General features: G+C 47.3%; 1 protein-coding gene across 8 annotated transcripts in view; it reads left to right on the top strand.

Annotated features, from left to right (window-relative positions):
- Window positions 1-1,200: 1,200 nt before the first annotated feature.
- Window positions 1,201-11,431, top strand: part of ABCC10 (ATP binding cassette subfamily C member 10) — a 24,299-nt gene continuing 14,068 nt past the window's right edge. For 2 of the 8 annotated variants that reach the window (XR_003419605.2, XR_008298592.1), the window contains exons 1-3: window positions 5,346-5,748; window positions 8,162-9,380; window positions 10,705-10,932. Coding sequence is in view for 6 of the 8 variants with exons in the window: in XM_027057687.2 (XP_026913488.2) it covers window positions 5,068-5,272; window positions 5,577-5,748; window positions 8,162-9,380; window positions 10,705-10,932 (1,824 nt within the window). In the remaining 2 variants the exon portion in view is untranslated. The other 6 variants (XM_053222764.1, XM_027057687.2, XM_027057688.2 and 3 more) reach the window with 6 other exon arrangements.

The following is an 11,431-nucleotide window of genomic DNA, read 5'->3' as shown; positions in this document are numbered from 1 at the left end:
GGGTGGAGGCTACCTAGCATCTGAGAATTTCCCACCTTATGAATCTTTTATGCAGACCCCACTTGTCACTTTAGAAGCTGCAAGTATCTGGTATTTGCTTTCCCAGCCCCGTTTTGCAGCCGGTGCTGGCACTGACATAGGTTGGGCTGATCAGATGCAAGTATCTTAGACTTTGACTCTGGAATTACTGGTGGAAAGAAGCAGAATCAATGGAAGAGTGTTCCTGGCAGCACCAACTTCCAGTTTCCTTGGCAGTCAGTGGAGCTCGGTTCTCAGCCTGATGATGTAGGTGGTGTGAGGAGTGACATCTAGTGGACAGCGGTGTTCTCACCAGACACTGATTATGGAGTGATTTTGGCTGTGATTTTAGCTGTTAAGCCTCTGAGCCTGGTTCTCCAGCTTTCTCAGTGATTCTGTGAGCCGTTTATAGCTTAACTTAAAAAATCAGAATCTATTTCCATTGCTTGTGCCTGAGAATTCTAAGACAGCTGTCCTCAGTTCTGTTTCTCTATGCCACCCAAAAGCACACTTACCTCTCCACCTTCTAAACTTCTATATTATTAAAGAATCCATGAAACTTAGCACATTATCATTTGCTACCACATACTTTAATTTTTCATTTTCTCTCTCTCTTTTTTTTTAAGCAGGCTCCACACTGGGCATGGAGCCCAACGCAGGGCTTGAACTCACAATGCTGAGATCAAGACCTGAGCTGAGCTCAAGAGTTGGATACTTAACTGACTGAGCCACTTAGGTGCGCCTAATTTTTCATTTTCATATGTTTATTCACAGGCCCTGTTGTGCCTATAAATTATGTCTCTCCAACAAAACCATGGGCCATGAGAACAATTGCAGTGGAAGATCACATGGCTTTATATATTTGCTGATGGAGATGATGGGAACAGGACAAACAGAGGGCTAGCTACATGGCTGGCAGGTGAAGTGTCCCTGAATAGTTGAGAAGAGAAGAGATCCAATACCCAAGTCAAGGAGTTGGCCTTGGGAGCAGAGACAATATAGCCATAGCAGGAGGAGAGCAGAGTGTCAGTGGTAGGCGTGGTGGCAAGTGCCTTAATTTTCTCCTTGCATTAGTAAGCAGTGTCAAACAAACAAATGAAACAACCCAAATTTCCATCAACAAGTGAAAGGATAAAAGGAACTTTCACCTACTAACTTCCCCTCTTCTGCTCTTTGGCTAGTGTCAAAGCTCCTCCTGAGGAAGGGTCCTGTGAGAACAAAGCAAAGAGAATGTAGGTAAGAAATACAGCAGATAGGAGCTCCTGGGGGACTCAGTCAGTCGGGTGTCTGACTTTGGCTCATGTCATGATCTCACCGTTCCTGTGTTTGAGCTCTGCATTGGGCTCTCTGCTGTCAGCACAGAGACCGCTTCAGATCCTCGTTCTCCCTTCTCTCTGCCCCTCCCCCGCTCTCTCTCTCTCAAAAATAAATAAACATTAAAAAAAAAGTACAGCAGATAAGGTCACTTTATTTCCTTCAAAGATAAATTCATGGCAAGATGCCATATCTTCTTAGTCTATTTAGCATAAACTTCAGAGTGAGATATTGTTGTTATTACAGGGTCATTATTAACCTGTTTATTTCAATTGGAAGATGACGTATTTGAGGACAGACTTTGTCAGTACATTTATATGGCAGACATTTTCCATACATCTAATGAGTTAAAAATATACAGCTCAGAGATTTTGACAAAAAAAAAATTTAAAATATGTTATAAGATAAACATGTTGTATTGTAAGTACTTAAAAATTTTTCTGTATGACATTTTAACATGTTAAAAAACCTTTCTGGCTGGGGAGAGACTGTCTCTCCCAGGCTAGCCTATAAGCATGCCTTTCACATGCAAACCAACCCATCCAGAGTTTATACTCCCAAATACCTTCTGATCTCTCACACACTAAGCCAATATAGTTGACCCTTGAACTACATGGGTTTGAACTGAAAGTCTACTTATACCTGGATTTTTTTCAATGAATATACAATATTATATATTCAATGAATATATAAATGTACATTCTCTGCCTTATATTTTTCTTAATGACATTTTCTTTTCTCTAGCTTACTTTATTATACGAATACAGTATGTAAAATATATAACATACAAAATATGTGTTAATTGACTATTCACATTAGCACTAAGGCTTCCAGTCATCAGTGGACCATTAGTAAAGTTTTGGGGGAGTCAAAAGTTATGTGCAGAGTTTTGACTATGCACAGGGTGGGGGATAGGGTGTGTCGGTGACTCTAACCCACACATTGCTCAAGGGTAACCTGTATTTCCCTCACCCTAAATCATGCCAGTTCCCAGTACCAGGTTACTAGGGACCACCCCTATAGCTTACAGCTGACCAAAATTATTTCAAACTAGCCAATCCTAAACTGTTCCTTCTGCCTTGCCTTGCCTTTTCCATGGAAAGCCCAATAAAGGCCATGAACTGTGCTCTGCCTCCTGACCAATGCTGGTGCTTGCTCTGTGGCCCTGCATAGTGTATGGTGACCTCTCTAGGATATGTGAGTATTAAGGTTTGTTTGTCTGTTTATTTTAAGTGTAAATTTGGCCATCCTTCCACTCTACAGATTGTGAATTAACTAGTGACCACTGAGTTCCTCCTCTCCCTCTCTACCTCATATTTGCACCTGGCTGTCACTCCACTTACTAACAACTCCCCCAAAGTAGAAGGAAGCAGACAGACTTGTACCCTTGGCCTCATTTTTTAGAAACTATGGGATAAAATTTCTCTGGGAATCTAGGTGAAACTATAGGGCCAAATTATACGGACTGGAGAAATAATTTGTTTCAAATGATTTTTCCTCCTCTGTGTTCTGGGGAAAATGTAAATTATTTGGTTGTTTGTGACAGTCAGAAATTATCCTGCTAGAGTGGTGTCTCCTTTGCCCAGCTTTCAATGGAAAATTAGGGCACTGGAGTGTTATGAAAGTGAGGGAGCCACATCCTGCACCACCTTCTTCAGATGGTCAGTGGAAACTTGGGCCCTCCCAGTGTGCCTGAGCACCAAGTTGACCATGGATTAGAGTGGAAGATGGCAAAGGAAGAGTAATCTTTAACAGAAGCATTAACTACCTCTCTTACCCTCTTTTCAGAAGTGGCCTTTCTAAAGAGTCCTCTTGGTGTGCCTGGGTGACTCAGTTGGTGAAGCGTCCACCTTGATCTTGGCTCAGGTCATGATCTCATGGTTCGTGAGTTGGCAGTGCAGTCTGCTTGGAATTCTCTCTCCCTGTCTCTCTCTGCTCCTCCCCCACTCATTCTCTCTCAAAATAAACGTTTTTTTAAAAATTAAAAAAAAAAAAAGAGTCCTCTTGTCCTCTGGCTCTTAGATCCCCACACTTAACTTCACCCCATCCTGCTTTGTACACAGGCAATGAGATACACTTTAGCTCAGGCGTCTGTATAGAATGATGTATTTATTTACAGTGGCTAACATAAACTTGTGAACATCTGCCTACTTGCAGATACCTCTGTTGTACTGCTTAACTGTCTTCTATATTTCCTGCCAGTAGATAATCAGATGTAGTGACTTGATCAGATTCAAGTTAGATTTTTTGACAAGAATATTTTATTTTTCATAAGGAAGCATACAATGTCTGGTTGTCCCTCTTTTTGTGGGCTAGCAGCCATTGGTGATCATTGCCTAAAGGATTCATTAATTATTAGTGGTTGTGAAATGCAAATCTGCATTTCTTAACTTGCAAAAATAGGAACACTAATGCCCGACATTAGAGATATGAGGCATCTTACTGAGATTAAATGGGGTAATCATAGTTCTTTGTTGAGCTATTTTTTAACTTTATTTACTTACTTAAAAGTTTATTAAACTTTTTTTAATGTTTATTTATTTTTTTAATGTTTATTTTTGAGAGAGAGAGAGCACACGTTAGTGGAAGAGGGGCCGAGAAAGAGAGACAGAGGATCCAAAGTGGGCTCCAAGCTGACAGCAGAGAGCCCAATGTGGGGCTGGAACTCACAAACCACAAGATCATGACCTGAGCTGAAGTTCACTGCCCAACCAACTGAGCCACCCAGGCGCCCCAGAAGCTTATTTTTTTATTTTGAGAGAGCGTGCGAGTGAGCGGGGGAGGCGAAGGAGCAGAGAGAGAGAATCCTAAGCAGACTCTAAGCTGTCGGTGTAGAGCCCTATGTGGGGCTAGATTTCATCAACCATGAGATCATGACCTGAGCCGAAATCAAGAGCTGGACACTTAACTGACTGAGCCACCCAGGTGTCCCTGCTGTGTGGGGTACCAGTGTCCCTTTTGTAAGGTTCCAGTACCATGCCCAATAAACAGATATAAAACTAAGATGAAGCAATAACTTGTCCAAGGCAGACAGCCTTTCCTTTGCTGTCCTGCCTGCCACTCCCTTGTGGTGTATTCAACAAACTTCTAGCTCCCTAAAAAAAAAAAAAGGAAAAGGAAAAAGAAAAAAGAAGTAACTTGCCTGAGATCACACTACTAAATACTGGTGGAGTCAGGATTTAAATCCAGGTCCATCTAACTACAAAGTTTATGTTCTTCCCACTGCTTTTCTAAAATGTATTTATTTATTGTGGGACTACTCTAAGCAAGGCACTTGCCCTAAACACTTTATTCAACTCTCTCAGCAGTACCTTGGCATTGGTATTGTTGCCCACTTTGTACAGGCAAAAATAAATAAAAAACAAAACAAAAAAACCCTTAAGTTCAAAGAGGTCAGTAACTTCCTCAAGGTTATGCAGCCTTGGAGTAAAGAAGTAAATGGCCTGAGTCCCTAAGTGGCATTATACGTCCGTGTACCCCGCACGTTGGGCTTCTCAGTTCTGTAAGCCTTAAGAATTAGTGCAATGCACGTGCCTGCTAGTAAACAGGAGACAGATGGGAGCTAGTACTCTACCTGAGCGTGAATAAATGACGTCGCAGTAGAGCTGACATCAGTTCCTATGCAAATAAGGTAGCGTAAACCCGCGACAGGGTGGGACTGCCGCGCCAGCAACGCCGGCTCAATGAGACCTTCGGTGGCAGAGAGAAGTGCGCACGCGCGCAAAAGCCTGGCAAATGGGCGGGGCAAACGGTGCCAGAGAGGTCATCCCGCCTATAGGGGGTGCCATGCGAGCCAGGCTAGCACCCCAACCCAGCAGCGGACTCTTTTGCATTCACCAGTGCTCGGGATCTTGGAATCCGGTGGCAAGTAGCTTCTCCAGGTCAGAAGTTCCGGATCTCTGGGGGCAGAGACACAAGAGAGGGGGAAAAGTGAGGTCGGGTATGTAACCAGCCCAGAAATCCGCCCGCTCGGGGGAGCCAGACTACTTCCCTTTGAGGTAACGCGAGAATGGGCGGGGTCTGGCCTCCGCGCCAAAGCGAGGGGAGGTCCCGGTTCGGGGGCGGGGTTAGAGGCTGGCAGACCCGGCTGTCAGAGCCCTCTGACACCACTCCGGCTTCTTGGTTAGCGCCCCCACTCCGTCTCCCAGGGTGTCGGCTCCCTGCCTGGACTTCGCCGTTGGGAACACGGATTCCCCCCTGTCTGGGAGGAACCTTTCCTCCCTCCACCTCGGCTTTCTCCACAGGTGAAGCCTCCATGGAGCGGCTCCTGGCCCAGCTGTGCGAGACCAGCGTGTTGCAGCCGCTCCCGGTGTGGGAGGGGGACACCACGGGCCACTGCTTCACCCAGCTGGTGCTCAGCGCCCTGCCCCACGCGCTCCTCGCCGTGCTGAGTGCCTGCCACTGGGGCACCCCGAGGTGGGTAGAAACAGGTGCAAGACATCTGTCCATGTGCCTGCAGACCTCACCTGAAACCCGCATATCCGAGGCAGTTTAACCAGAATAGTGAGGTCTCCGGAGTTGGGCAAAAATAGAATAGGATCTGGGCATTAGCACTTTGCAGCAGTGTGGCTCTTTTGGGTCAAGTTACCGGTCTTCTCTGGGCCTTATAAGCATTATTGGGAGGTTAAATCAGATAATGCTTTTAAGCATATAGCGCCGTGCCTGGTACATTTTTAAAGGCCAGATGCTTGGTAGAAAGCATCACTTCTGTAGATTTTTAGATGCACAAACCCAACTGCCATGGATTGGAGGCATAATTGAGTGAACAATGTTTTTAGACGGAAAGGATAACTTGTGTTGAAGTTGTAGGATCAGTTTATCACCACCACTTCCATGTATGAAAACTGTGTTCCTTGGGGCTCCTGGGTGGTTCAGTCAGTTAAACCTCCCACTCGATTTCGGCTCGGGTCATGTTCTCATGGTTATTGAGGTCAAGTCCTACATCGGGCTTTGTGCTGACAGTGCAGAGCCTACTTGGGATTCTCTCTCTCTCTCTCTCTCTCTCTTTCTCTCTCTTTCTCTCTCTTTCTCTTCCCCCTCCCCCGCTCCTCCCCTGCTCACACTGTCTCTGTCTCTGAAAAATAAATAAGTGAACTTAAAAAAAATTTTTTTTTAATAAAAAAAAAAACTGTGTTCCTAGACTAAGAGAGGCATATGTAACCAGCTGGAGAGGAAGCAGTTAGTAGAAGAGAAGAGCAAAATCAAAACTTTAGTCTTTCTGGGTTTGGGTCTCTAAGGTGCAAGTGCCAAACCCACTTTGATTTTGTATTTATTTCCTGTATGACTAGATATGTCTAAAGTTACTGTTACTCTGGCTACTGACAAGGCAGGAGAGAAATCTAGTCTCTGCCGTTGAGAGTCCCTAGTCTGATAGATGGAATGTGTCCCTATCCAAGACCAGTCAGGGCTTATGAATCTCTCCCTTCAGGAGGAGAAACTTGGGATCTGCTTGGTCTGGGGGGGGGGGGGGGACTCTTGATTTGTATTTTACACAGAATGAGACAGAAGTCTAGAGAGGGTTAGTCAGCACAGACATCCAAAACCTGCTCAGAGGTGTATCTATTAAACACAGTTCTTTGGGAACTCACAGTCTAAGGAGCAGGCAAGAAAGACCATCATATAATCAATAGAAACCATGATTATCTCATTTCACTTACCAGACATTTTGTACATTGCTGAAAGGTTTAGAGAGATCCAGAATCTCAGACAAGAAAAGACATTAGAGGGCTTTGAGTCCAGACTCCTTACTGCTCACTGTAGAAATGAAGAAAATGAGATGCAGAGAGAGAAGGAGACTTGCCCAAGGTCATAAGACTGGCTGATGGCCAACTTGGGACCTCCAAGGGCCCAATGTTCTGTCCCCACATCTTAGAAAATAAAATTCTTAAAGGTTGACTTATATTCCGATATAAAGCACTCCACATAGCTGTGGTTAGCTGGACTTTTTAGAGGCAATCCAAAGCATGCTAATCTACAGTTAAACTTTTTCAGTAATCCAGCCTTGCTAACAAAGGGAATAATAGATTTAACCTCACTGTGTGAACCTTCAAGGCATTCTAATATTCACTGCTACAGGTGTGTTATCCTGTACTTGGTTTTCAGTGTAGACAGATCACCCTTTTGTTCGCTAAAACTGTTTTTTGCATGCCAAGAAGATAGAGACAAAACTAAAAAGAGGTTTTTCTTCAGCAAATGGAGTCACGGAATACGATCTATACCACCTTCTACAACCATTGGAAAGACAGAGAGTAGAATATTCTGAGGCTTCATAAAATTTAGGCTACAGTATAAGAGTGTAGAAGCCATATATAAGTTCATCTAATAGTGCTTCAGGTGAATTTAAGGGTTATTTTAGGTAGATAATTTTATAAAAATAAATACTCATTCCTTAGTTGTTATCTGTGTGAAAATTTAGGATTTTAAAACCTTTTTATTTTCATTTAAGTAATCTCTGTACCCTACATGGGTCTCAAACTCACAACCCCAAGATCAAGAATTGCATGCTCTTCTGACTGAGACAGCTAGGTGCTCCTGGGATTTTTTTTTCTTTTTTCTAATTAGTCTTCATGTTCCACACAACCTAAACTAAAAATTGTTAGTTTCTGTGGCAAAATAATGGTCAGATTGGGTAGATTGGAAAATGGATTAGGTTGTGACAGGGAGACTTCCTGGAGGAAAAGCCCTGAATTTCAGAGTAAAATGGGATAGAAATAAGGTGTACAAGGCAGGAAAGGGAACTGACTACCTCTAGGTAAGTGAGTTATTATTTAATGTCTGGGTCTCAGTCGGCCATTATGTGCCTCCTTTTCTTTTGCCCCCTTGTCTCTAGGAATCCAGATTACATCCTGCACTGCAGTCCTGGCTGGCGGCTCCGATTTGCAGCTTCCTTCCTGCTCTCCGTCTTTCCACTGCTAGACCTCCTTCCAGTTGCTTTGCCACCAGGGGCAGGCCCAGGGCCAATAGGGCTGGAAGTGCTGGCAGGGGGCGTGGCAGCTGTGGCCTGGACCAGCCACTGCCTGGCCTTGTGGGTGTTGGTTCATTCCCCTCATGGCCACTCCCGGGGACCCTTGGCCTTGGCTCTGGCTGCCTTCCTGCCAGCCCCAGCCCTAGTGCTCACCCTGTTATGGCATTGCCAACGAGGCACACTTCTGCCCCCACTTCTCCCAGGACCCCTATCCCGCCTGTGCCTTCTCATCCTGCAGCTGGCTGCACTCTTGGCCTATGGACTGGGCTGGGCAGTCCCCGGGGGACCACGGGAGCCCTGGGCCCAGGAGCCCCTCCTGTCCCAGGAACAGGAACCTGAGATAGCTGAAGATGGGGAGAGTTGGCTGTCACGATTTTCCTATGCCTGGCTGACACCCTTGCTGTCCCGAGGGGCCCGTGGAGAGCTACGGCAGCCCCAGGACACTTGCCGCCTTCCACACAGGCTGCACCCCACCTACCTGGCTCAAGTCTTCCAAGCATGCTGGCAGGAAGGGGCCCAGCTGTGGAGGGCCCTGTATGGGGCCTTTGGGCAGCGCTACCTGGCACTTGGACTGCTAAAACTGGTGGGGACCATGCTGGGATTCTCGGGGCCCTTGCTGCTTTCCCTACTGGTGGGCTTCCTAGAGGAGGGGCAGGAGCCACTAAGCAATGGCCTGCTCTATGCCCTGGCGCTAGCTGGTGGGGCTGTCCTGGGTGCTGTGCTGCAGAATCAGTATGGGTACGAGATACGGAAGGTGACACTTCAGGCACGGGGGGCTGTGCTGAATATTCTGTACCGAAAGGCTTTACAGCTGGGGCCCAGACGCCCTCCTGCTGGGGAGGCCCTGAACCTGCTAGGTACCGACTCTGAGCGGCTACTCAACTTTGCTGGGAGCTTCCATGAGGCCTGGGGCCTGCCCCTGCAGCTGGCCATCACCCTCTACCTGCTGCACCACCAGGTGGGCGTGGCCTTCGTGGGTGGTCTGATCGTGGCACTGCTACTGGTCCCTGTCAACAAAGTGATTGCCACCCGCATCATGGCCAGCAACCGGGAGATGCTACAGCACAAGGATGCGCGGGTTAAGGTGAGGGGCTACTTGGGGTCCCTCAGCAATCCGGAGACCCCGCCCAGCATCCTGGTCCCCAGGTCCTCCCATGCACAGTGCCTGAGGGCGTTAAGATCTCAGACTGCTAAGAGCTAGAAGTTAAGAGCTCAGACTAGAGAAAGACAGACATGGGTTCAAATCCCAAATCTACCACTTACTAGTTTCATCATCCCAGACAAGTCACTTAACCTCTTTGGGCCTCTGTTTCCTCATCTAAGAAATGACCATAATTATATTAGGTAACACTGGGTACAGGGCAAGTCACAAAGTAAGCACTAAATGAACAGGACCCATTAGTAATACTATAGTATTAGCTTATACAGCAATCCTAGGAGGTAGGAAGTAGCCTGTCTGGACCAAATGGGTTTTTAGTATTAGTGCTAGGACCCGAGCCTCCTGCCTCCTCATCTAAGGGCACAGACCATCCCGTAGCCATAGTACAGAGGCCTGGGAGAACCCCAGCTACCTCTAAGGGGTGGGTTGTGGGGGAGGGAGTAGGTCAGTCTTCGGACTAGACCAACGCTAGGTGAGGAGGGTCTGGCTAAGTCAATTCTGGGTTCTGGTGACTGAGGGATGGCAGGCCTGGAGCTTCACACAGCATAGTTATCAGCCTCTTCTGGGAGTAGCTCAGAGTGCTAACAGGGAGGAGGACTCTCATAGTTGGTTATGGCCCAGGGCCTCTTCCCCTACCCATGACAGCTACAGACTAGATCTCCAGCACCATCTGGGAAGACTTCCAGTGCCAACCTGGCTTGCAGGCTGGGGATGTGTGAGTGTTGGGATCCGAAGAGTTTATCTGGCCCTTGCCCATCTTGCCTGGGCTCGTTGGCCTGTCTGACCCTGGGTTTTGTTGTGGCCTCTTACACCTGTATACTCTAGCCATGGGCCATACTGGTGACTAGCTCCTGAAACCATCTTCTGGCTTTGGGAAGTAGTCTTAGTCCCTCATCTCATGGAAGGAGTGCTTTTACCCCAGTGTGGTAACACCCCTGTAGTTTCTATCACTTCATCTCCTAGGAAGGTGGGGGGGATTCCAACTCTGACTTGTTCCCTGCTGGAGCACACATGGAGGAGAAGTAAAAGACTGGCAGGGGAAGCAACTCGGGGCTGAAAGGGATTTGAAGGCAGGGTTTCAAGTTAGGGCTGAGGTGGGAAGAAAACCAGGGCTAGGAAGTACAGAGTATCTGGGAGCTTGGAGTACTTGGCCTCCTCTGTTAGGAGCTTGGGGAAGACTGGGTAGAGGAGAATGGACACACATGAGCAGTATTTCCACTTCACACTGCCCTCTGGTCTCTATCCCTAGCTCATGACAGAGCTGCTGAGTGGCATTCGAGTCATCAAGTTCTTCAGGTGGGAGCAGGCCCTAGGGGCCCGAGTAGAGGCCTGTCGAGCTAGAGAACTGGGGCGACTCAGGGTCATCAAATACCTGGATGCAGCCTGTGTGTACCTGTGGGCTGCCCTGCCGGTTGTCATCTCCATCGTCATCTTCATCACCTATGTTCTCATGGGGCACCAGCTCACTGCCACCAAGGTGAGGGCCAGGAGAGGAGGGGATGGCTGTAGCAAAGCGTGGAGAGAGGCAGCAGCCAGAGACTGCGATGGAGTTGGGAGGTGGGCTCAGACCCTCGGGACTACTGGGAAGGAGGATCCCTGGCTGCCTTACCCTTTCCTAACCAAGCGGGAATTCTCTGAAGTTTCTGGGGTCTCAGATCTATAACCCTTTCTCCTCTGTGAAGGCATTCCTTTTTTTTCCTCTCTTCCTTCTTCTCTGACTTCAGGCCCAGTCTCCATGTTAGGTCCCCTGATCTCCATTCTGATAGCCTTGGGCAAAAAAGGTCCATGATGTAGTGCTGGCTCTGGCCAGGGCCAGGTGATGTCCGTCCTTAGAAATTCTGAGAGGGTCTCAGAATGCGCCAGGCCTCTGTGCTTATTGAGGTGCAACCTGGATCCCTGGAGGAACATCTGGGATTTCTAGGATTCTGAAGTGACTACCTTTGCCATCTCTGACCCAAGGATTTTCTAGCCAACCC

Source organism: Acinonyx jubatus, chromosome B2 (assembly GCF_027475565.1).
Source record: "Acinonyx jubatus isolate Ajub_Pintada_27869175 chromosome B2, VMU_Ajub_asm_v1.0, whole genome shotgun sequence".
Taxonomy (NCBI): domain Eukaryota; kingdom Metazoa; phylum Chordata; class Mammalia; order Carnivora; family Felidae; genus Acinonyx; species Acinonyx jubatus.
Note: the sequence above shows the minus strand (reverse complement) of the source record. Positions and strands in the feature narration are given on the sequence as shown.